This window comes from Xenopus laevis, chromosome 6L (assembly GCF_017654675.1).
Source record: "Xenopus laevis strain J_2021 chromosome 6L, Xenopus_laevis_v10.1, whole genome shotgun sequence".
Lineage (NCBI taxonomy): Eukaryota > Metazoa > Chordata > Amphibia > Anura > Pipidae > Xenopus > Xenopus laevis.
This window is the reverse complement of record NC_054381.1, coordinates 55,675,000-55,701,736: the sequence shown is the minus strand read 5'-3', so window position 1 is coordinate 55,701,736 and position 26,737 is coordinate 55,675,000. Positions and strand designations below refer to the sequence as shown.

Genomic DNA, 26,737 nt, shown 5'->3' with positions numbered 1-26,737 from the left:
GCATAAGCAAATTAGGATTCGGTTCGGTATTCGGCCGAATCTTTCACCAAGGATTCAGGGATTCGGCCGAATCTCAAATAGTGGATTCGGTGCATCCCTAATTAATAGCTCTCAAGAGACTAGGGATGCACCGAATCCACTATTTGGGATTCGGCCGAATCCCTGAATCCTCGGAGAAAGATACGGCTGAATACCGAACCGACCCGAATCCTAATTTGCTTATGCAAATTACGGTCATGAAAGGAAAAAGTGGGAAAAAAATCTTCTTTTGTGATGAAAAATCACTTAATTTCCCTACCCGCCCCTAATTTACATATGTAAATTCAGAGTCGGTTCGGCCAGGCAGAAGGATTCGGCTGAATCCTGCTGAAAAAGGCTGAATCCCGAACCGAATCCTGGATTCGGTGCATCCCTACAAGAGACTTTAGTTTACATGAGATGCTGTGTGAACATAATGGATAAAATAAGTCTTTTTAGAGCTTTTCTTCCACCTGGTTGCTTCTTTAAATCTATGCTCTTCGTTTTCCGAAGTTGCCTCATGAGTAAACTTCGGGCCACTTCGGAAAAAGAAGCGCTCCTAGTGCCATCCCACCGGTGATTTACATTCTAGCCGGCGGGAGGCAGTTCAGGGAGATTAGTCGCCCGAAGAATAGGAGATTAGTTGCTGGGTGACTAATCTCCCCGAATCTGAGCGCGTGCCCTTACCCTAAGAGTGAGAGTTATAAAACAGTTACGATGTAATAACGTGATAGTAAATAGTCTTTCAAATCAAATTTACATGTAAGACTTATGGAAATGGCATACAGTGTACTGGGTAATTTCAGGCACTGTGTCCATCATTTTTAGATGATCAGAAGTCAGTAACAAATCACTTCAGATAAGAGATCATGCATTTTAGAAAATGGGTGTATGTTAGATTATTAGTGATGGGCGAATAAATTGGTCAGACACAAATTTGTGGCGAATTTCTGCGTTTCGCGCAAAGGGAATTAATTCTTCAAGCTGTGGTGACAATTGTCAGACGAAAAATCCAGAGCGTCAAAAAAAAATTATTCGTACGCCCACTGACTTTAATGTATTTGGACCAAATAGTCACGCCTATAAAAATTGTTGCTCGGGGCAAAATTGACGTGCAATATAATTATTTTGACGCTCATTAATTTCAATGCGTTTCGTGAATTTTTTTTTGCAGTTTCATGAAACGCGACAGATCCACAGACGCCCATCACTGAAGATTATCTAACAAATTATCATTTGTGATACTGTGTGCAAGGTCCTGTATATATAATAACATGTCACAGGCAGTTAATCACTTATAGTGTTTTATTAGTTTAAAAAAATGTCAGCATATCACATGGCAGTGTCCTCTTTCTGTCGGCATACCCCTTGCTAACCACACCCTCCTGATGAGTTTTGCATCATTGGGCACTTGATCAGAGGTGGTGTGACTGGATTAGCTCATATCTTTTTTTATACCTATCTTATTATATATATTACCATTCAGGGTGCCCTGTTGTATCCCATTTTGCCCATTGTTTGGGACCAAATCATTTTAGATGTGCTCGATTAGTCATGGATTTTACTTGATAGGCAGATTGTTGTTTTATTAATGCTACCAGTACAAAATGTTGGTGGGGGGGGCCCCCGAGGTAACAGTCCCAGTGGGCCCAGGACCCCCAGTCCGTTTACTGAACGTTACCTCTTGCGCCAAACTTGGCTTCGCCACCTCCGACCAGGTGGAGTGCAATAGAGTAGATAGGGATTGCTTCAAAAAAAAGTTGACATTTTTTCTAAGTCCCAAAAAACGCTGGCGTCTTTTACTTTTTTAAGGGTGATAGGCTGAAAAAGATCGTACATTTTTTTGGGGGTACCCTTCTTCCCCCCTACATTTCCTAACATATGGCACCTAAACTATACAGTGGGCACATGTATAGGGCAAAACAACAACTCTATTTTATCTTATGAAGCTTTCCTAGGCTTGTGTAATGTATTTGCTGCTACATATACATCCATTGTACTTTAACTTGGTGCCGAATGCAAATTAGGCATCGCTAGTGTAACTTCGCCTGGCACTGCGCTAGCGCAAGTCCGCAGGTTAGTGAATTTGCCCCATAGATAGAGAAACCAAGAACCTCATGCCGTCTAGTTGACACCTTTTAGAATCCCTAGACCAGGGATCCCCAACCTTTTTACCCGTGGGGAGCAAAACCGGCATGAAAACAAATTCCACGAGGGTGCAAAATAAGGGCTGTGATTGGGTATTTCATAGCCTCTTTGTGGATTGGCAGCCTACAGGAGCCACTATGTGGCAATACATGTGATTTTATGCATCTAAAACTTCAAGCCAAAAATTGAAAAATAAGCGCCTGCTTTGAGGCCAGTACCATCCAAGGGATCAGAGAACAACAGGTTGCCTGTGAGCCACTGGTTGGGCAGTGGCGTAACTTCGGATGCCAGGGCCCCCCTGCAAAAAAAATTTCCGGGCCCCTCTGCACATAATTGTGGGTGACCCAGGACACCCCCTACCACATGTACCTTCAGCTCAGCTGAATTGTGCGTAGTGCAGGGGAATACCTATGCTGCCATAGTTTTATGATAAATCTCTGTACAGGTTATGAGTAAACCTAGAAGGTGAATTCTGCTTAGTACGGAGGACTGCCATAAAGCAGGACAGGACTGCCGCTTACAATGGGGATCAGATAGGATCTGTGCAGCCACTGGGACAGAATGCTACTAAAAATTAACTTTTCAGCCTTAAAGTCTGCTGTTTGAACTGGGCTGCAGAATATACACCGCTGAGGCAGAATGATTTCAATAAGGCAGTTAGAATAATATGTATAGGTGGTTAAAACACAATCTCCAAAAGGCTGTGAATATCTTCCCTATCAAATGTACAACCACTTTTAACCCCCCTAGTGACCTCTTTTTTTATTTATCCTCTCTAAGATTTAACTGTTTCTGCCTTTGAAATTCCTCAGCCCTTGTCTCTCTGCTATGCTGCATTTTGTCTCCTTTCTCTGCTGGATGTCTACAAAACGAATCATTCTGTCAGAAGGTGCATTTTAGTAGAGACACTTACAAAACAAACAACTATGCTATGCAGCAGCACAACATACCTCAGCTGTAACAGAAAGGACCCTTGGGTTGGGAAAGCCTGACCCCCTGGCCCTGTGTAATTAACAAACTGCCGGGGCAGGGCAGAGTAGAACGCATCACAGGGATTAACCTACAGCCCACCCCTCCACTCGCATCAACTAGCCTGGGCTGCAGCAGGGGAAGCATCGCATCGGATCGGCAGTGACAGGACTACATCTCGCGAGAACAGGAAATAGCAGAGCAGCTGTTGAGAGAATCCATGCAAGAGTCAGCGCAAGCTCTGGAGAACTACCCAGCATAAAGGATAAGCCCTGCAGAAAGCTCCTCGTCTGAGCTGCTGTGCTCGGGGCCCCATGGGTGCGGGGCCCAATTGAGCACAATAGGTCCAAATGGCCTAAGGCTGTGCCCCACTGGAAAGGAGACGGTAAAGTTTGGCTGTGACTCCCCCACTGCTTATCCTTCCCCAACCACCAGCTCCCTCCTCATTGCGCCCTCTTGTGGTTGACACAGAAGCACAAGCACCCGCCTCACTGAAGGTGATTAGCCAGAAACGCCCATTCGACGTGACGTTGCACTGCCCAGAAATGGTCGCTGCCGGCTGCAAATGCTACTAAGGAACAGGCCCCCGCCGGGCCCCCTGTACCCCCGGGCCCCCCCGCGACTGCGGGGTCTGCTTCCTCGGTAGTTACGCCACTGTGGTTGGGGATCACTGCCCTAGAGCATAGAACCTTCACCATGATCCAATGTTTCCAGCACCCCAGAAGAGAAGCATTTATTCTAATGACAGTGTGCCTTTAATAGAGTGTCACACAATGTACAATAGGGGCCGCGCATTCAAGCAAATCACTCACTACACAGGTTTGTAGGTTTGAGGCAAATGATTTATTGCATTAAAACAAGTACCGTGTAACCAAAGTGAGAGAGGAGAAGAGAATTATTCCTGTGTTCATGTCTTGTGACTGGGTGCACCACCAATCCCAGTCCCCTCAGCTAGCTGCCACATGTAACTGCATTATTACATCACATACACAAATACCAATTGAATGTGCTTCTGCCCAGGTTACTTTGTAGACTCAATAAGGCAATAACCTGCATTAAAACTACATGTTTCATGTACAGTTCAGTATGGAGAAATGACATTTCATTGCACAAAATAACAAGGACATCCAACCAGCTGTATCTGAACTACACCTCCCACCATCTCAAGAACAAGAACTCTGTCAACTTGTATTTCAATTTGGAGGTGCAATGGTATAACTGTGCCAGAAAGTGAATCTGCCTTCAATACAAACAGATGCAATTTCCAACTGAATGGGCATAAAAAATACAAATGTGGATGAGGCCAAAGCGAGAGGCCTTCAGGTTGAACATCCCAGTCGTATGGCTTGCACAGCATGATGGCCAGTGTTTAATAAGAAGTCCAGCTAAATCTTGTATATAATGTATATAATGTATATAAAACATTGTGGATCCCCCCCACCCATGTTCCATGAGGACATGCTTCTAAAGTGAAAAAGAGAAGAATCTGAATATAATAATCCCAGTTATTTTCATTTGTACAGTATGTTAGATTACAGATTTCACATCATAGATTATCTCAGTGATTTCAAACAGACATAGGTTCCCATTTAGAAAGGGTTAGAAATAGGGTACAGTTTCCCTTTATTTAAAGCCGTAGCACATATCCTTTGTACTTTTTTACCTTGGTTGGTTGCTGCAATTCTCAGTGTGGCCGTCAGTCCTTCCACACAAGCCACAAACACTGTGAGCAAGCCCTGAAGTTCTGCAGTCCCATTGCTCTGATGTAGTTGCACTGCAAATGCAGCTCTGTGTTTTTAAGCAGCTGCAGCCTTTCAATGCAACTTTGAGGAGCTTTTCTTTAATAAAGGACCCTTATATATTGTTTTCAAAGGTGTCTATTAAATGGTTAATGCAGTGTCCGCTCATATCTATGAAATTGGTGCAGGTGCAAAGCTGAAAGCAATCTCTCCTCTCCTAGAATGAAGTGCAAGAGTTGCTGCTCTCTCTCTGTATAGCTCTGCATTCACTAGCACTAAATATAAGAGGGACGGAGATTTGTGTCACATTCAGAAGTAGCAAGCTGGGGGTGCCAGGGAGCTATGGCAGGTGGCAAATACAAGGTCCCCCATGTGTCTGACAGCTGACTGGCAGCAACTCTTCATTGCCTGTGGCTCTAAGCTCCATAGCCTCCTGCAGTTGCCCCTAACCAAGGTATGTCCAAAGACAGGCCCGGGGGCCAATTGCAGCCCACTTTCAAATTTACACTGGCCCTCAGCTTCCATCATGAAATTAATAATAATGTGCCCCCCCCCAACACTGTGCAATCAGGAATAGCGTAGCCTTAGCAGCAGGTCTGGACTGAGAATTAAAATAGGCCCTGGCATTTATGTTAGAAAATAGCTTCTTTGCAGTGAATATTGTGTGCTTCTCTCATACAGGCAGTACAGAGTTGGCTTTGAAGTCATTACAGTGTCGACTACAGGAGACCCTGGGCCCTCTGGTTTCCAGAAAAAGAGCAGCGGTGACTACAGGTAACACCAATCCTTCCCCCCTTTATATATGCAAATAATTCCAATCAGTTGGATACTTGATACCTATAGGGCACCCCACTTTGGGTCTAACATTGGGTCAAGTTCCCTTCAGCTCATAAGAACGTACCAGATATAAGAAAACACTGCTGTATCAGTCCCTGTCATGATTTCAAGCAGAACCTTACAATACCTAATGTACAGATTAGGGATTCACCGAATCCAGGATTCGGTTCGGGATTCGGCCAGGATTCTGCCTTTTTCAGCAGGATTCGGATTCGGCTGAATCCTTCTGCCTGGCCGAACCGAATCAGAATCCTAATTTGCATATGCAAATTAGGGGTGGGGAGGGAAATTGCGTGAGTCTTTGTCACAAAACAAAGAAGTAAAAAAATATCCCCTTCCCACCCCTAATTTGCATATGCAAATTCGGGGTCGGTATTCGGCCGAATCTTTCACAAAGGATTCGGGGGTTTAGCCGAATCCAAAATAGTGTATTCGGTGCATCCCTAGTACAGATGTTACCCAATATATACTTCAGCACCCTTCACATGCCTCAGCTTTATCTTTTATACTAAATAATGTGCACCTGCTTCTGAAACCATTTAAATGATGCAGCCCTCTAAATTGGTATGATAAGTCAGGATATGAGCGCTCAGCTAGAATGCTTATTGGCTGTCCTTTATACTCCTCTAAGACCAGCTTGAATGGCAGAACAAGCGATATTTGTGGGATAAGTGCTTATTTACTGTCATTGATTGGTTTTGCTTTTGTCACTTACATTTTCCATTTATGTAATTAATTAAATAAAATCAACACACCAGGGGACATTGCTACCTTGTTGCCTAAAAACATGGCCTGAGGGATATGAGAGACGCAACACCCACAATAAATCAGCTGATGAGTTGTTTTAGCTTTGTATGGGCAGAGCCTTACAATCCCACACATATAGTGAGATGGTTGCACCACAATGGTCATTAATATCTGAAATTAAATGCAGGTGTCTGGCCAGTGCCGGGCCAAGCCTACTGGGCGCCCTAGGATACCCAGCCGGCCACCACGCTCCCCTCCATGCTCATGTGAGCGACGGAGGGGAGATTGCCAGAGGGGAGGGGAAAAGCCAAAGGGGAGAGGGATGGCAAAAAGCAGAAGGGGAGAGAGCTGGAAGGCAATGGAGAGGTTGCATGAACATGGACTAGAGGTCGGCTGAAACAGACACCTGCCCAGTGCCCGTCTGTAATGGGAACTCATGTGTTTGTGAGGACCTGCCCAATTGGTACGATTGATCCAACCAGACCTCGAGTTCTTTCTCTGGAATCCCATGGAACTGGATGTACATTTTATTTCCTTTTTTTGCTTCATGAAATGATTCCTGAGACTTAAGTGACGGCTTCATACCATTTGGGCATCTGCTCAGTATATCTACCCGAGGGTAATCCCTAACTCTCAGCAAGTGCATCAAAGAAAGTGTGGCTTAAAAACAGCCTGTGATTAAGCCATACAGGGCAAAAGCATTTGAGTCTGAGCAGTAAAGTGTTGGGCCGTATTTAGTGATTCCCTGCTGCTTTATCACTGTGATATCATGTGCTGAGTCATGTCTCCCCAAGATACAGCTTCTGGGCCAAGGCACCCCATCCTCTGTGTGGATCTGGTGAAAGTCACCCTTTTTATCATTTAGAGAACTGTAAATGTATTATCTGCTGCTTATAAAATACCTTCAATATGGAATTATTAAAAGTTTCATTGTCAAGTGCAAAATTAATTTATATGCACAGCATGTGGAACGTTAATATAACACCAGGGCCAGTATTGCACTTTTTACTGCCAAGGAGGCAGCACCCACGTTCCCCCTCCAATTCTCTTCCCGGGTATCTGTCCTCTTGCAGAAATGTGCAGAAAGGTGGGAGTTACAGGTATGGGACCCGTTATGCAAAAAGCTCCAAATTACAGAGACTGTCTCCCATAGGGGACATATTTATCAAAAAATTAAGTTAGAGATCGCCACAGTCCTCTAGAGTGAAATTCCGCCAAATTAATTTCTATGTGAAAGTTCATCATTGATAAATACGCCTTTCAAAATCCCATAGAAATTAATGGAATGTGTCAGAATTTCACTCTAGAGGACTGTGGCGACCTCTAACTTTACTCTTTGAAAATGACTTCCTTTTTCTCTGTAATAATAAAACTGTACCATGTACTTGCTCCTAACTAATATACAAGTAATCCTTAATGGGGGCAAAACAATCCTACTGTTTTTAATTAATGTTTAAATGATTTTCTAGTACGGGGCACGGAGATCCAAATTATGGAAAGATGTGTTATCCAGAAAACGCCAGGTCCCGAGCATTCTGGATAACAGGTCCCATGCCTGTACTAGTGTACAGTGTGCTCCTGCCAAGCTAATGATCCTGTGTAAGACTGAGCCACTAGTACACTATAAATCAAACACTGATGTAGGAAATCATGTTTGTTAGCAACTACTAAAGTTAAATAGATTATCCTTTAAATGCTTTTTTAAGGTTAAAAACCCACCATATAATACAGTCATTATTTTTGAGGTTATTTATTGTTATTTTCATGTCTCTCTTCCAGGTGTGGTTTCTGCTACATGGAACTGGAGAATATCCCGGCTGGTGTCTATAACATTATAACTACTACATTTCTGCCTGCCCAGGAGGGACCCTTCTTTTTAGACTTCAACACCGCATTAGCCATTAAGGTGACCCAACTCCAGTGACCCGGGAATTAAAATCCGTTCTTCCAAGTGACAAAGATTTGCAAGCAGATTCCCAGTTCAAAGAGGCATGAAAGATCCTGCATTTCCCTGATGTGACATTGTGCATCTCCAGTACGGCTCACAGTCTTGTACAATCAGAATCTTCAAGGGAGTTGGGTACCACAGACAGCCCAAATGTAACTTGTACTTGAATCTTGTTTCAAAGGATAGTGCTATAAAAACTATTTTTTCAACACCGTATAGTGTGTGTTTTTTCACGTACTGTATATATGTGTATATCTATATATCACCTTGTAGCAATAGGAACCCCCTGACAAACTGACACAAGAACCTGCTTTAATAAATGTGTCCGTTCATTAAAATCATCCTGATGTTTGGAATATCCGGGGAGAGCAATTGTAGTAGCTTAAAACAGAAAAAACTCTCAATATCGTTATTATATAGACTATGGGGGCGAGTGCAGAAGATTTCTTCTATTTGCCAAGATAAGGAATTAGATGGGCTTGAGATGTTGGCAGTTTTGAAGAAGAGGAATGGCAGCCTAACGTAGCAGATAAGCAAATAGAATTCCTGGGGGATGCCCCCCATTGGTTTTTACCTTTCCTTCTCCCTAAACGGTTGACAGCAATTCTGTTCACTTCAGTTTAAAACAAGGCGAGGGAGGGGTTAATTGAGTCTGCCAGCCTAAAGGGGCAGAGAAATGGTGCAAGCCGGAGGCAATGTATAATGATTTGCTCTCAGTTTGTGGATACATTCATATCTATATAAAAAAATAGGTAGTTCTATTATTCTTATTTATGCAGATTTTCTACATAAGCCCAACTGAATGAATTCATGTTTCCCCATTTTCCCATCTGTCAGCATAAGGGCTCTTACAGACGAGCGTTTTTACCTGCGCTCCCCTGCATTCCGTTTTTCTGCGTTCAGCCGCAGGGGAGTGCAGGAATAGAGGCATTACATTTTTTCCAATGGGGCTGTACCCACACAGGCGCTTGTAGGAGCCGAACGCAGGTTGAGACGCAACATGCTGTATTTTTCCTGCGTTCGGCGCCTACACGCGTCTGTGTGAGTACAGCCCCATTGCAAAAAATGTAATGCCTCTATTCCTGCGCTCCTCTGCGGCTGAACGCAGAAAAACGGAACGCAGGGGAGCGCAGGTAAAAACGCTCGTCTGTAAGAGCCTTTATGCTGACAAGACAGATGGGAAAATGGGGAAACATGAATTCATTCAGTTGGGCTTATGTAGAAAAGCTGCAAAAACAACATTATAGATTTTTGAAAGATTTTTTTTTAAGGAAAGGTATTTAAGATTTCCAAATAATACAAAACAGACATCTTGCAACTTGCATGAAACACTCTTTATTTGGCTGCAGAAACACACAAATGAACACAAAGACAGCAGCAGTGGAAGTCATCATATTCCAATAAAACTAAATTCCCCTCGAGTTATTAATTAGTAGTGGAAACATTCAGTTAATGAGTAATGAATTAATTGTGGAAAACATCATTCAGTTTACGAGTTATTAATTAGTAGCGGAAACATTATGTGTTATTAGTGGTTGAAACATCATTCAGTTAACGAGTTATTAATTAGTAGTGAAAAACAATTTCCTTATCGAGTTATTAATTAGTAGTGTAAAAATTAAGGTAACAGGTTAATAATTAGTGGAAACATCATTCAGTTATTAATTAGTAGTGCAAACATTCAGTTAACAAGTTATTAATTAGTAGTCAAATTTTTTTATTGCTTATTAGTGGTCGAAACATCATTAAGTTAACGAGTTATAAATTAGTAGTGAAAAACATCATTCAGTTATTGCGTTATTAATTAGTAGTGCAAACATCATTAAGTTAACAAGTTAATAATTAGTAGTGTTAATGAGTTATTAATTAATAATGGAAAACATCATTCCATTAACGAGTTATTAATTAGTAGTGGAAACATAATTCAGTTATTGAATTATTAATTTGTAGCGGAAACATCATTAAGTTTACAAGTTATTAAATAGTAGTGGAAAAAATCAGTTAAAAAGTTATTAATTATTAGTCGAAACATTGATATGGGTTATTAGTGGTCGAAACATCCTTCAGTAAACGATTTTTTAATTAGTAGTGAAAAACATTCTTTTATCATGTTATTTATTAGCAGTGCAAACATTCAGTTAACGAGTTATTAATTCGTTGTGGAAAACATCATTCAGTTAACGTGTTATTAATTAGTAGTGGAAACATTCAGTTAACAAGTTAATTAGTAGTAGACAATTAAGTTAACGAGTTATTAATTAGTACTGCAAACATCATTCAGTTAACAAGTTATTAATTAGTAGTGGAAACATTCAGCTAACAATGTATTAATTAGCAGTCGGAACATTGATATGGGTTATTAGTGGTCGAAACATCATTCAGTTAACGATTTATTAATTAGTAGTGAAATGTATCATTCTTGAGTTATTAATAAGCAGTGGAAACATCATTCATTTATCAAGTTATTAACTAGCAGTGCAAACATTCAGTTAACGAGTTATTAATTAGTTGTGGAAAACATCATTCAGTTAACGACTTTTTAATTAGTAGTGGAAAACATCATTCATTTATCAAGTTATTAATTAGCAGTGCAAACATCATTCAGTTAAGGAGTTATTAATTGGTAGTGAAAAACATCATTTAGTTAACGAGTTATTAATTAGTAGTGGAAACATTCAGTTACCAATTCATTAATTAGTAGTCGAAACATTGATATGAGCTATTAGTGATCGAAACATCATTCAGTTAGCTATTTATTAATTAGTAGTGAAATGCATCATTCTTTAACGAGTTATTAATAAACAGTGCAAACATCATTTAGGTAATGAGTTATTAATTAGTTGTAGGAAACATCATTCTTTTTTCAAGTTATGTATTAGCAGGGCAAACATGATTCAGTTAACAAGATATTAATTAGTTGTGCAAAACATTATTCAGTTAACGAGTTATTAATTGGTAGTGGAAAACAGCATTCAGTTAACGAATTATTAATTAGTAGTGGAAAACATCATTCATTTATCAAGTTATTAATTAGCAGAGCAACATCACTCAGTTAACGAGTTATTAATTGGTAGTGGAAACATTCATTTATCAAGTTATTAATTAGTAGTACAAACATCATTCAGTTAACAAGTTATTAATTATTTGTGCGAAACATCATTTAGTTAACGAGTTATTAATTAGTAGTGAAATGCATCATTCTTTATCGAGTTATTAATAAGCAGTGCAAACATCATTCAGTTAACGAGTTATTAATTATTTGTAGAAAACATCATTCTTTTATCAAGTTATGTATTAGCAGTGCAAACATGATTCAGTTAAGGAGATATTAATTAGTTGTGCAAAACATTATTCAGTTAACGAGTTATTAATTAGTAGTGGAAAACATCATTCATTTATCAAGTTATTAATCAGCAGTACAAACATCATTCAGTTAACAAGTTATTAATTAGTTGTGCGAAACATCATTTAGTTAACGAGTTATTAATTAGTAGTGAAATGCATCATTCTTTATCGAGTTATTAATAAGCAGTGCAAACATCATTCAGTTAACGAGTTATTAATTAGTTGTAGAAAACATCATTCTTTTATCAAGTTATGTATTAGCAGTACAAACATGATTCAGTTAAGGAGATATTAATTAGTTGTGCAAAACATTATGCAGTTAACGAGTTATTAATTAGTAGTGGAAAACATCATTCATTTATCAAGTTATTAATTAGCAGAGCAACATCACTCAGTTAACGAATTATTAATTGGTAGTGGAAAACATTCATTTATCAAGTTATTAATTAGTAGTACAAACATCATTCAGTTAACAAGTTATTAATTAGTTGTGCGAAACATCATTTAGTTAACGAGTTATTAATTAGTAGTGAAATGCATCATTCTTTATCGAGTTATTAATAAGCAGTGCAAACATCATTCAGTTAACGAGTTATTAATTAGTTGTAGAAAACATCATTCTTTTATCAAGTTATGTATTAGCAGTACAAACATGATTCAGTTAAGGAGATATTAATTAGTTGTGCAAAACATTATGCAGTTAACGAGTTATTAATTAGTAGTGGAAAACATCATTCATTTATCAAGTTATTAATTAGCAGTGCAAACATGATTCAGTTAACGAGATATTAATTGGTAGTGGAAACATCATTTAGTTAACGAGTTATCAATTAGTAGTGGAAAACATCAATCATTTATCAAGTTATTAATTAGCAGTGCAAAACATCATTCAGTTAATGAGATATTAATTAGTTGTGCAAAACATCATTTAGTAAACGAGTTATTAATTAGTAGTGGAAAACATCATTCATTTATCAAGTTATTAATTAGCAGTGCAAACATCATTCAGTTAACGAGTTATTAATTGGTAGTGGAAAACATCATTTAGTTAACGAGTTATTAATTAGTAGTGGAAACATCATTCATTTATCAAGTTATTAATTAGCAGTGCAAACATCATTCAGTTAACGAGTTATTAATTAGTAGTGGAAACATTCAGTTACAAATTCATTAATTAGTAGTCGAAACATTGATATGAGTTATTAGTGATCGAAACATCATTCAGTTTAACGATTCATTAATTAGTACTGAAATGCATCATTCTTTATCAGTTATTAATAAGCAGTGGCAAACATCATTCAGTTAACGAGTTAATAATTGGTAGTGGAAAACATCATTTAGTTAACGAAGTTATTAATTAGTAGTGGAAAACATTCGTTCATTTATCGAGTTATTAATAAGCAGTGCAAACATCATTCAGTTAACGAGTTATTAATTGGTAGTTGGAAAAACATCATTTAGTTAACGAGTTATTAATTAGTAGTGGAAACATCGTTCATTTATCAAGTTTATTAATTAGCAGTGCAAACATCATTCAGTTAACGAGTTATTAATTGGTAGTGGAAAGCATCATTCAGTTAACGCGTTATTAATTAGTAGTGGAAACATTCAGCTAACAATGTATGTATTAGTAGTCGGAACATTGATATGGGTTATTAGTGGTCCGAAAACATCCATTCAGTTAACGATTTATTAATTAGTAGTGAAATGTATCATTCTTTATTGAGTTATTAATAAGCAGTGGAAACATCATTCAGTTAACAAGTTATTAAATTAGTTGTAGAAAACATCATTCTTTTATCAAAGTTATGTATTAGCAGTGCAAACATGATTCAGTTAACGAGATATTAATTAGTTGTGCAAAACATTATTCTGTTAACGAGTTATTAATTAGTAGTGGAAAACATCATTCATTTATCAAGTTATTAATTAGCAGTGCAAACATCATTCAGTTAACGAGTTATTAATTGGAAGTGGAAAACATCATTTAAGTTAACAAGTTATTAATTAGTAGTGGAAAAACATTCATTCATTTATCAAGTTATTAATTAGCAGTGCAAACATCATTCCGTTAACGAGTTATTAATTAGTCGTGGAAACATCATTCATTTATCAAGTTATTAATTAGCAGTGCAAACATCATTCAGTTAATGAGTTATTAATTGGAAGTGGAAAACATCATTTAGTTAAACAAGTTATTAATTAGTAGTGGAAAACATTCATTCATTTATCAAGTTATTAATTTAGCGGAGTGCAAACCATCATTCAGTAACGAGTTATAATTGGTAGTGGAAAACATCATTCAGTTAACGAAATAATTATAGTAGTGGAAAACATCATTCATTTATCAAGTTAATTATTAGCAGAGCAACATCACTCAGTTAACGGAAATTATTAATTGGGTAGTGGGAAACATTCATTTATCAAGTTAATTAGTAGTACAACATCATTCAGTTAACAAGTTATTATAGTTGTGGCGAAACATCATTTAGTTACGAGTTATTAATTAGATAGTGGAAATGCATCATTCTTATCGAGTTATTAAATAAAGCAGTGCAAACATCCATCCGTAACTGAGTTATAATTAGTTGTAGAAAACATCATTCTTTTATCAGTATGTATTAGCAGTAACACACATGCATTCAGTTAAGGAGATATTAATTAGTTGTGCCAAAACATTATGCAGTTGAGTTATTAATTAGTAGTGGAAAACATCATTCATTTATCAAGTTATTAATTAGCAGTGCAAACATGATTCAAGTTAACGAGATATTAATTGGTAGTGGAAAACATCATTTAGTTAACGAGTTATCAATTAGTAGTGGAAAACATCAATCATTTATCAAGTTATTAATTAGCAGTGCAAACATCATTCAGTTAATGAGATATTAATTAGTTGTGCAAAACATCATTTAGTAAACGAGTTATTAATTAGTAGTGAAAACATCATTCATTTATCAAGTTATTCAATTAGCAATGCAAACATCATTCAGTTAAACGAGTTATTAATTGGTAGTGGAGAAACAATCATTTAGTTAACGAAGTTATTAATTAAGTAGTGGAAACATCATTCAATTTATCAAGTTTAATTAATAGCAGTGCAAACATCCATTCAGTAAACGAGTTTTATTCTGCAATTGGCCCCCGGGCCTGTCTTTGGACATACCTTGGTTAGGGGCAACTGCAGGAGGCTATGGAGCTTAGAGCCACAGGCAATGAAGAGTTGCTGCCAGTCAGCTGTCAGACACATGGGGGACCTTGTATTTGCCACCTGCCATAGCTCCCTGGCACCCCCAGCTTGCTACTTCTGAATGTGACACAAATCTCCGTCCCTCTTATATTTAGTGCTAGTGAATGCAGAGCTATACAGAGAGAGAGCAGCAACTCTTGCACTTCATTCTAGGAGAGGAGAGATTGCTTTCAGCTTTGCACCTGCACCAATTTCATAGATATGAGCGGACACTGCATTAACCATTTAATAGACACCTTTGAAAACAATATATAAGGGTCCTTTATTAAAGAAAAGCTCCTCAAAGTTGCATTGAAAGGCTGCAGCTGCTTAAAAACACAGAGCTGCATTTGCAGTGCAACTACATCAGAGCAATGGACTGCAGAACTTCAGGGCTTGCTCACAGTGTTTGTGGCTTGTGTGGAGGACTGACGGCCACACTGAGAATTGCAGCAACCAACCAAGGTAAAAAAAGTACAAAGGATATGTGCTACGGCTTTAAATAAAGGGAAACTGTACCCTATTTCTAACCCTTTCTAAATGGGAACCTATGTCTGTTTGAAATCACTGAGATAATCTATGATGTGAAATCTGTAATCTAACATACTGTACAAATGAAAATACTGGATTATTATATTCAGATTCTTCTCTTTTTCACTTTAGAAGCATGTCCTCATGGAACATGGGGTGGGGGGGATCCACAATGTTTTATATACATTATATACATTATATACAAGATTTAGCTGGACTTCTTATTAAACACTGGCCATCATGCTGTGCAAGCCATACGACTGGGATGTTCAACCTGAAGGCCTCTCGCTTTGGCCTCATCACCATTTGTATTTTTTATGCCCATTCAGTTGGAAATTGCATCTGTTTTGTATTGAAGGCAGATTCACTTTCTGGCACAGTTTATACATTGCACCTCCAAATTGAAATACAAGTTGACAGAGTTCTTGTTCTTGAGATGGTGGGAGGTGTAGTTCAGATACAGCTGGTTGGATGTCCTTGTTTATTTTGTGCAATGAAATGTCATTTCTCCATACTGAACTGTACATGAAACATGTAGTTTTTAATGCAGGTTATTGCCTTATTGAGTCTACAAAGTAACCTGGGCAGAAGCACATTCAATTGGTATTTGTGTATGTGATGTAATAATGCAGTTACATGTGGCAGCTAGCTGAGGGGACTGGGATTGGTGGTGCACCCAGTCACAAGACATGAACACAGGAATAATTCTCTTCTCCTCTCTCACTTTGGTTACACGGTACTTGTTTTAATGCAATAAATCATTTGCCTCAAACCTACAAACCTGTGTAGTGAGTGATTTGCTTGAATGCGCGGCCCCTATTGTACATTGTGTGACACTCTATTAAAGGCACACTGTCATTAGAATAAATGCTTCTCTTCTGGGGTGCTGGAAACATTGGATCATGGTGAAGGTTCTATGCTCTAGGGCAGTGATCCCCAACCACAGTGGCGTAACTACCGAGGAAGCAGACCCCGCAGTCGCGGGGGGCCCGGGGGTACAGGGGGCCCGGCGGGGGCCTGTTCCTTAGTAGCATTTGCAGCCGGCAGCGACCATTTCTGGGCAGTGCAACGTCACGTCGAATGGGCGTTTCTGGCTAATCACCTTCAGTGAGGCGGGTGCTTGTGCTTCTGTGTCAACCACAAGAGGGCGCAATGAGGAGGGAGCTGGTGGTTGGGGAAGGATAAGCAGTGGGGGAGTCACAGCCAAACTTTACCGTCTCCTTTCCAGTGGGGCAACAGCCTTAGGCCATTTGGACCTATTGTGCTCAATTGGGCCCGCACCCATGGGGCCCCGAGCACAGCAGCTCAGACGAGGAGCTTTCTGCAGGGCTTATCCCTTTATGCTGGGTAGTTCTCCAGAGCTTGCGCTGACTCTTGCATGGATTCTCTCAACAGCTGCTCTGCTATTTCCTGTTTCTCGGCGAGATGTAGTCCTGTCACTGCCGATCCGATGCGATGCTTCCCCTGCTGCAGCCCAGGCTAGTTGATGCGAGTGGAGGGGTGGGCTGTAGTTAATCCCTGTGATGCGTTCTACTCTGCCCTGCCCCGGCAGTTTTGTTAATTACACAGGGCCAGGGGGTCAGGCTTTCCCAACCCAAGGGTCCTTTCTGTTACAGCTGAGGTATGTTGTGCTGCTGCATAGCATAGTTGTTTGTTTTGTAAGTGTCTCTACTAAAATGCACCTTCTGACAGAATGATTCGTTTTGTAGACATCCAGCAGAGAAAGGAGACAAAATGCAGCATAGCAGAGAGACAAGGGCTGAGGAATTTCAAAGGCAGAACAGTTAAATCTTAGAGAGGATAAATAAAAAAAGGGTCACTAGGGGGGTTAAAGTGGTTGTACATTTGATAGGGAAGATATTCACAGCCTTTTGGAGATTGTGTTTTAACCACCTATACATATTATTCTAACTGCCTTATTGAAATCATTCTGCCTCAGCGGTGTATATTCTGCAGCCCAGTTCAAACAGCAGACTTTAAGGCTGAAAAGTTAATTTTTAGTAGCATTCTGTCCCAGTGGCTGCACAGATCCTATCTGATCCCCATTGTAAGCGGCAGTCCTGTCCTGCTTTATGGCAGTCCTCCGTACTAAGCAGAATTCACCTTCTAGGTTTACTCATAACCTGTACAGAGATTTATCATAAAACTATGGCAGCATAGGTATTCCCCTGCACTACGCACAATTCAGCTGAGCTGAAGGTACATGTGGTAGGGGGTGTCCTGGGTCACCCACAATTATGTGCAGAGGGGCCCGGAAATTTTTTTTGCAGGGGGGCCCTGGCATCCGAAGTTACGCCACTGCCCAACCAGTGGCTCACAGGCAACCTGTTGTTCTCTGATCCCTTGGATGGTACTGGCCTCAAAGCAGGCGCTTATTTTTCAATTTTTGGCTTGAAGTTTTAGATGCATAAAAATCACATGTATTGCCACATAGTGGCTCCTGTAGGCTGCCAATCCACAAAGAGGCTATGAAATACCCAATCACAGCCCTTATTTTGCACCCTCGTGGAATTTGTTTTCATGCCGGTTTTGCTCCCCACGGGTAAAAAGGTTGGGGATCCCTGGTCTAGGGATTCTAAAAGGTGTCAACTAGACGGCATGAGGTTCTTGGTTTCTCTATCTATGGGGCAAATTCACTAACCTGCGGACTTGCGCTAGCGCAGTGCCAGGCGAAGTTACACTAGCGATGCCTAATTTGCATTCGGCACCAAGTTAAAGTACAATGGATGTATATGTAGCAGCAAATACATTACACAAGCCTAGGAAAGCTTCATAAGATAAAATAGAGTTGTTGTTTTGCCCTATACATGTGCCCACTGTATAGTTTAGGTGCCATATGTTAGGAAATGTAGGGGGAAGAAGGGTACCCCCAAAAAAATGTACGATCTTTTTCAGCCTATCACCCTTAAAAAAGTAAAAGACGCCAGCGTTTTTTGGGACTTAGAAAAAAATGTCAACTTTTTTTGAAGCAATCCCTATCTACTCTATTGCACTCCACCTGGTCGGAGGTGGCGAAGCCAAGTTTGGCGCAAGAGGTAACGTTCAGTAAACGGACTGGGGGTCCTGGGCCCACTGGGACTGTTACCTCGGGGGCCCCCCCCACCAACATTTTGTACTGGTAGCATTAATAAAACAACAATCTGCCTATCAAGTAAAATCCATGACTAATCGGCACATCTAAAATGATTTGGTCCCAAACAATGGGCAAAATGGGATACAACAGGGCACCCTGAATGGTAATATATATAATAAGATAGGTAATAAAAAAAGATATGAGCTAATCCAGTCACACCACCTCTGATCAAGTGCCCAATGATGCAAAACTCATCAGGAGGGTGTGGTTAGCAAGGGGTATGCCGACAGAAAGAGGACACTGCCATGTGATATGCTGACATTTTTTTAAACTAATAAAACACTATAAGTGATTAACTGCCTGTGACATGTTATTATATATACAGGACCTTGCACACAGTATCACAAATGATAATTTGTTAGATAATCTTCAGTGATGGGCGTCTGTGGATCTGTCGCGTTTCATGAAACTGCAAAAAAAAATTCACGAAACGCATTGAAATTAATGAGCGTCAAAATAATTATATTGCACGTCAATTTTGCCCCGAGCAACAATTTTTATAGGCGTGACTATTTGGTCCAAATACATTAAAGTCAGTGGGCGTACGAATAATTTTTTTTTGACGCTCTGGATTTTTCGTCTGACAATTGTCACCACAGCTTGAAGAATTAATTTCCCTTTGCGCGAAACGCAGAAATTCGCCACAAATTTGTGTCTGAACCAATTTATTCGCCCATCACTAATAATCTAACATACACCCATTTTCTAAAATGCATGATCTCTTATCTGAAGTGATTTGTTACTGACTTCTGATCATCTAAAAATGATGGACAACAGTGCCTGAAATTACCCAGTACACTGTATGCCATTTCCATAAGTCTTACATGTAAATTTGATTTGAAAGACTATTTACTATCACGTTATTAACATCGTAACTGTTTTATAACTCTCACTCTTAGGGTAAGGGCAACGCGCTCCAGATTCGGGAGGAGATTAGTCACCCAGCCACTAATCTCCTATTCTTCGGGCGACTAATCTCCCTGAACTGCCTCCCGCCGGCTAGAATGTAAATCACCGGTGGGATGGCAGGCTAGGAGCGCTTCTTTTTCCGAAGTGGCCCGAAGTTTTACTCATGAGGCAACTTTCGGAAACGAAGAGCATAGATTTAAAGAAGCACCAAGGTGGAAGAAAAGCTCTAAAGAACCTTATTTTATCCCAATTATGTTACACACAGCATCTCAATGTAAACTAAAGTCTCTTGTAGGGATGCACCGAATGCCAGGAATTCGGTTCGGATTCAGCCTTTTCAGCAGGATTCAGCCGAATCCTTCTGCCTGGCCGAACCGACTACTGATTTACATATGTAAATTAGGGGCGGGTAGGGACAATTAAGTGATTTTGTCATCACAAAGAAGATTTTTTTCCCACTTTTTCCTTTCATGACCGTAATTTGCAATAAGCAAATTAGGATTCGGGTCGGTTCGGTATTTAGCCGTATCTTTCTCCGAGGATTCAGGGATTCGGCCGAATCCCAAATGAGTGGGATTCGGTGCTCCCTAGTCTCTTGAGAGCTATTAATTAAGGGATGCACCGAATCCACTATTTGAGATTCGGCCGAATCCCTGAATCCTTGTGAAAGATTCTGGCGAATATACCGAACCGAATCCTAATTTGGCTTATGCAAATTACGGTCATGAAAGGAAAAAGTGGGAAAAAAAAATCTTCTTTTGTGATGAAAAGTCACTTAATTTTCCCTACCCGCCCCTAATTTACATATGTAAATTCAGAGTCGGTTCGCAGGCAGAAGGATTCGGCCGAACTGAGAATCCTGCTGAAAAAGGCCGAATCCGAACCCATGAGCCGACTGAATCCTGGATTCGGGTGCTTCCCTAATATTAATGCTTTCATTTTGTAAAAGTTGCCAACCGATACCTTTCTAAATGCTAATTTACTAGTAAAATACCTCACCTGATCACAGTGAGCTTGTTGTAACATGGAATAAGTTCTTTCACCCCATAATCATTTATGTTGTTATTGTCTAGTTCCAAAGCAATCTTTTTGTGGTACAGGTATGGGATCCGTTACCCGGAAACCCATTATCCAGAAAGTTCCGAATTACGGAAAGGCTGTCTCCCATAGGCTATGTTCTAATAAATTAATCCAAATTTTTAAAAATCATTTCCTTTTTCTCTGTAATAATGAAACAGTAACTTGTACTTGATCCAAACTGAGATATAATTAATCCTTTTTGGAAGCAAAACCAGCCTATTTGGTTTATTTAATGTTTACATGATTTTCTAGTAGACTTAAGGCATGAAGATCCAAATTATGGAAAGATCCGTTATCTGGAAAACCTCGGGTCCCGAGCATTCTGGATAACAGGTCCCATACCTGTACTGATTTAGCACAAATGAGATGGCACCACAATCAGATGACGATGCTCAACAGAAACTTAGCTTGATATAGTCTGCCCATATTCCTTTGGCTGCTAGTTTTCCCACTTTCTCGCTCTGTGTTTTACAAATGCACCGTGCCATTCAAATAAAGTGAGTTAATGCATGTACACTGTTATATTCCAGAAATGGGGATCGAGGTAGGCTTTTTAGGTGGGATTTAACACTTTGGTAAAGTTAGTGCTTTTCTTTTGATCTTGATTAGTGCGCTAATTAGAACACACTTGAGAAAGGGCCTTTGCAGCCTGAAACATGTTGTGTGGACAAAAATAAAAGCACAACAGCAGACAATTTCTGCCCAAGTGTATGATTCCTAACCTCTTTGACTTATCTATACAATACTTGGATGCCTAGGACAGAGTATCCGGGGAACCACTACACGGAAAACATTTGCCTCAAACTGCAGCTGTTACACAAGCTGACCCTCTCTTTGTAATTGAGGCCAAAGAACTTTTCAAGTAAAGGGTACTGCCAAAAAGAGTCCCATGCTACTTAGTTGGCCGCTCGGGAGTGCAAATTTTTAACAAATGCTAAATAAAACTTGCCACTGATCGACAAACAAGCTTGTTACACTGAAACAAGCACCTGATTAACACAAACCCAGCCCATTCCCCATTACCTATACGAGCCCCATAGCAGGATGTCTGTGTCAGGTGCCTATCAGCTTTCAGCGGAGAAGTCCGGACCAAGGTGGAAGCCTCGTGTTAATGTCCAAGTTTGCGGTAACCAGAAAGGGATCAGGAATAAACGTAGTAAATTTCAGGCAATAGTTCAATAGGCAGGCAGAGAAGGAGCAAAGTCAAGGTTCAGGCAGGGTCAAAAAGTCCAGGAATCAGGATACAAGGAATTTAGGAACACACAGGAATGCAACAAAAAAATCCTATAATTGAGCATTGAACCCGTGAGCTCAGTGTCTTTTTATTTCAAATTTTCACGCCAAGCACGTGACGTCATTGCGCCTGGGTTGTCCCACGTGGGTCATGGGAACCACCATCTTGGATGCGATGCTCCTGGAGACGGGCGCTCCTGACATTCTGCTGTTGTCCCTTCATATTTTCCCAAGGAATTGTGCTTAAAGGAAATTTCTATGCAGTCATGAATTTATTGTATCTGTCTGCATATGCTGTAATGTGTCTTCACTACACAGAATAACATTAACTCGCCATGCAGTTAGCCAGTCCCAAGTGACACCATAACACACCTCATAGAATGCTGGGTAATAGCCTCTTTAAAATGGGAAATTGTGACAGGCTGGGAAGGATTTCAATTTTCTGAAGGTTATAACGTGCTTCTGAACAACTTGGGGAAAATAAATCAAAAGGAAAATAAATATACATGTAGCTCTTCACATTTCCATTAGACAAATCCGTTATGCAGAAAGCTCCGAACTACTGTACAAAGACCCCCGCAAAACCAAATATTTTTTGTAAATTACACATTCTGAAGAATCCCTACACTAAAGGCAGTGGTTTTTATGACATTTCTGAAGTTCACCTAAAAATATTGCAATTTGCCACATTTATACCACATAATTTCTTACATACTATTGGAAAACACTCTAAATATTGACGCCAAGGGTCTACTGAATAGTTTGATGCCCAATATGCATAGATATACCAAAGCAGGTGGCATGTGCGGACCCCAAATGAAAACATTAACTAGTAGTATAAATGCACTAACCAGGCAGATCAAACCTTCCAGTGCAGCGACAGTTCCAGCCTAATTACACTTACAGTATTAAAATAACATGTTAACAACCACGCTATTCACTCATACAAAAAAAATGACTACATTTTAGATTGCATTTTGTACATTCCTGTTTTATGTGTTTATTTTACTGATTTGAGGATACTGTACCTTTGGATACACACAAAGTACTTTGTATATAGAATATTCAGGGACATACTGGGACGTCCAGGGGCTCACCAGGGTTGTGCTTTCAAGGGCCCTAGTCCACCTTCCCCATCCCCCTGTCCCCTTCACCATCACCCCGTACCCTTTTCTACCACCTCCTTAACTTTCCAATTGACAGTCTGGGGCAGGGGTAGGCAACCTGAGGCTCCGGAGCCTCATGCGGCTCTTTATCCTGCTTGCTGCGGCTCGGTCTTGTGGCTTTGCCTATCAGGTTGGCTATACCTCTATACTGCCGTCGCACCTGCTGGCGGCTGCTTGAGTGTGTGACCGGGGTAAGTTAACGGTTAGATTACTGCAGTCGCACACTCAGGAAGCTGCCAGCAGTTGTGAGGGCTGTATAGACGTCCCAGGAGTGACAGGCAAGACTGAGCAGCAGCAAGATGATTCATCATGTTCCTTACTGCGGTCACAAACTCAAGACAATACAGGGAAGATCAGCATTGAACTTCAGAAACAGAATTTACATTAAACAGATGAGAACACTAGCATTTAATAGGGCTATTCAGTGTTTTATTTATTTCAAAGTAGTCCTACACATGCACAATGCACTTCTGTTTGTTTTAAAACTTTTAAAAGTTTATAATTTGTGTTATGTTTTGCGGCTCCAGACTATTTTTCTTTAGTGGAAGAGGGGCAAAATGGCTCTTTTGATAGTAAAGGTTGCTGACCCCTGGTCTGGGGAGTGAGACTCGGATCCAGGAGCAGGTCCTGGGCCTGTGGGGCCTACTGGGGTTTTCCCAGTGTTCCACAGGCCCAGAGTATAATTATTTTGTCTAGCTTGAATCCTCTAATTTCTAATTTCTCTCATTTCTAATTTCTGTATAATGAATATTACTATATCTGTTACATACCTATGTATGCAGGTGGATTCTTCAAAAGACTTTGGTTTCCACTCGTAGCTCTTCCCATGTCATCCAGAAAATACCTGCAATTGCATAAAGCAGTAAATTTATTATATAGTTACTTGCAATACAAACTACAATACACCTGACTAGACCAGAAAGGGTCCAGGCCTGCCTGGTTCAGGATTTTTTAGGATCCCCGATAGTTGTACCACCTGCATTCCATATTGGTGTTACAGAGTAAATGCGTATATATATATGTCTAAAAACAAAACTGTATGAATTCCCTTATGTCCAGGACAGTCTATGCATGTGTAGGAACCAATACTTTTTTTCTTCTTCAGTCATGACCCCTGTAGCTGTGGAGGGCCTGGAGTGGGATTTATAAAAGACCTGTCATTTCAAGTACACAGAGGCCCAAACAGCCCACACCAACCAGATAAATAGTGACTGCCTATAGCAGCGGTCCCCAACCTTTTTTTACATTTAAATATAAAAAGAGTTGGGGAGCAACACAAGCATGAAAATAGTCCCTGGGGATGCCAAATAAAGGCTGTGATTGGCTATTTGGTGGCCCCTATGTGGACTGGCAGACTACAGGAGGCTCTTTTGGCAGTACATCTGGTTTTTATACACCAAAACTTGCCTCCAAGTATGGAATTCAGTAATAAGCACCTACTTTGAGGTTACTGGAGCAGCGGAACATCGCACAGAGGTTGGTAAGCATGAGCAAATTTCCTAGAGGTAAAAGCGGTTGTTCATTTACTTTACACAGTAAGTGATATTCTGAGACAATTTGCAAATAATTAAAAACCATTTATTATTTGTGTTGTTAGTTATTTAGCTTTTTACTCAGCAGCTCTCCAGTTTGCAGTTTCAGCAATCTGGTTGCTAGGGTCCAAATTATCCTAGCAATAATTAATCTACAAGACTGGAATATGGGTAGGAGAGGGACTAATTAGAAAGATCAGCAATACAAAGTAGCAATAACTGTACATTTTGCATTTGATTTTATATGTGATCCGTGACCCCCAGGGCCAGACCAATCCGTCCAGCAGCCCTAGGCAACCAAGCGGCCACCACCCTCCTCACCAGTGGGCACGTGTAAACGTCCACGTGCCGTAAAACTGGGGTAAATAGACAGAGGATAAGGAGAGTAGAGTGAACGAAGGGAAAGCGGCAGAGGGGAGGACAGAGGAGGGGGGAAGTGCATCAGAGGGGAGGCAGAGAGAGACAGAGGGGGAGTGACTGGTGGTAGGCAAAGACCCATTAACAGGTACCTGCTCAGCTCCCCCGTATTTATGTGCTCTAGGTAGGTGCCTCTTCTGCCTACACCTAGTTCTGGCCCTCGTGACCCCCATTTGAAAGCTGGAAAGATTCAGAAGAAGAAAGCAAATAATTCAAAAAACTATAAAAAAGAAAAAAGGGGCAATTGAAAAGTGGCTTAGAATGAGTCACTTCTTTAATACAAACTAAGTCCCAGAATATACACACTCTAGACACCCAATGGACAGATCCAACCCTACTTTAATAAAAGATAATATATTTCACACAAATTCTATATCTAAATACATAAAGATATTAATGTGCAGAGGCAAATTGGCTAATGCAACAAGTTTGGGGGGTGCGAGTGACGTGCTGGGGGAACTTGTTGTGCAGAGGCAGTTACAAGTTCGGTCTGCAGGGAAGGGGGGTGCAGGTGGAACTCGAGTTGTGCAAAGTCAGAAAGGAAAGTTTTTACAAGTTGGGAAGGTGTGGAGAGGGGTAAATTTGACAAGTTTGGGCCGCAGGTGGGGTTGGTGCTGACGGTGCTTGGCATTCTCTACCTTGGCAGAGGGCTCTGGGAACAACTCCAGGTGCACGTGCAATTTATCCTTAGACCTGATCTTCTGAGGATTGGTTCTAAACAGCAGACTTACGACAATTACATGTCTGCTGTTTTGCCTTTTCCTAGAAGCCCCCCCATAATTTCCTACTGGATACACTCTACAAGCCTTCTACAGGTCTCCCTCCAGCAGACCTATTTTACACACAACACACATTCATGCAAGCTTTTTCTAATTTTATAGACTTATTCACACTTTGGCACATATAAACTCACACACACACGTATACAGAGTTATATATGCACTCACACAACTTTAGCAAGTGTACAACATGCGCGCGCGCGCAAAAAAGTACTTGTTGCCTTGCTTTTTTTTTTTTTACTTTTACTTATATGTGTAATATGCACACTGGCTGATTAATGAGATGTGAGGCCCTTAGGTTACAGTTTCCACAGGGCCCTTATCTGTAATGCTGAGCCAGGGTCACAGGTGCACAGTGTATCTGCAGACATAAGGGGCATGGCCCATCTAGCATTGGCTTTTCAATTATTATTTGTTTTTACTTTGCTTTTATAGTATCTTGTATTTTTTCTGCACTTTGCCCTGGGCCTGGGTCTAGCCAAGTGCTATACTGCCCCCCTGTGTACATCTGGTACTTGCTTCCAGGCCTGAATTTTTTTTCCAATTATTTTTATTTTCTTTAAAAAATAGTTTACTGTTGCAGCAGCAGGCCTACAGCAGTGCCGTGCTGCCCCCCATGTGTACGGCTTTATAAAAATATTAAACTGTGCTGCAGGCTTGCAGCTGCTACTGGGCTGGTCAGGTGCCATGCTGCCCTTGTGCACGGCCAGTACCTGCTTTCTGGCTAGCTGGGAGAAGATTAGGCAAAGCATGTCAGTGCCTGTACTTTGTGTGAGTCTCTATAAAGCTGCACTTATGTGCCTTGCTGTTTTGCTTAATCTTCTCCGATCCAGCCAGCACAGCAAAAATATATATATTTTTTAAAAGAAAACAATAACTTAAAAAGCCCCACGGGCCCCTATAGCCTAGGTAAGCCTATGCATTAATTGTTGACCTGTAGGAGATAAGATCCTCTGAATTGGAAGCTTTGAGGATAT

At 40.3% G+C, this 26,737-nt stretch overlaps 1 protein-coding gene across 14 annotated transcripts in view; it reads left to right on the top strand.

Moving 5' to 3' along the window:
* LOC121394621 (calpain-7-like) overlaps positions 1-8,615 on the top strand; it is a 97,249-nt gene extending 88,634 nt beyond the window's left edge. For 11 of the 14 annotated variants that reach the window (XR_005961842.1, XR_005961840.1, XR_005961845.1 and 8 more), the window contains 2 exons: positions 5,556-5,648; positions 8,238-8,615. Coding sequence is in view for 3 of the 14 variants with exons in the window: in XM_041566058.1 (XP_041421992.1) it covers positions 5,556-5,648; positions 8,238-8,296 (152 nt within the window). In the remaining 11 variants the exon portion in view is untranslated. Of the gene's footprint in view, positions 1-3,264; positions 3,955-3,979; positions 4,459-5,555; positions 5,649-8,237 lie in introns of those variants that run through there. The other 3 variants (XR_005961846.1, XR_005961844.1, XM_041566057.1) reach the window with 3 other exon arrangements.
* The last annotated feature ends 18,122 nt before the right edge of the window (positions 8,616-26,737 follow it).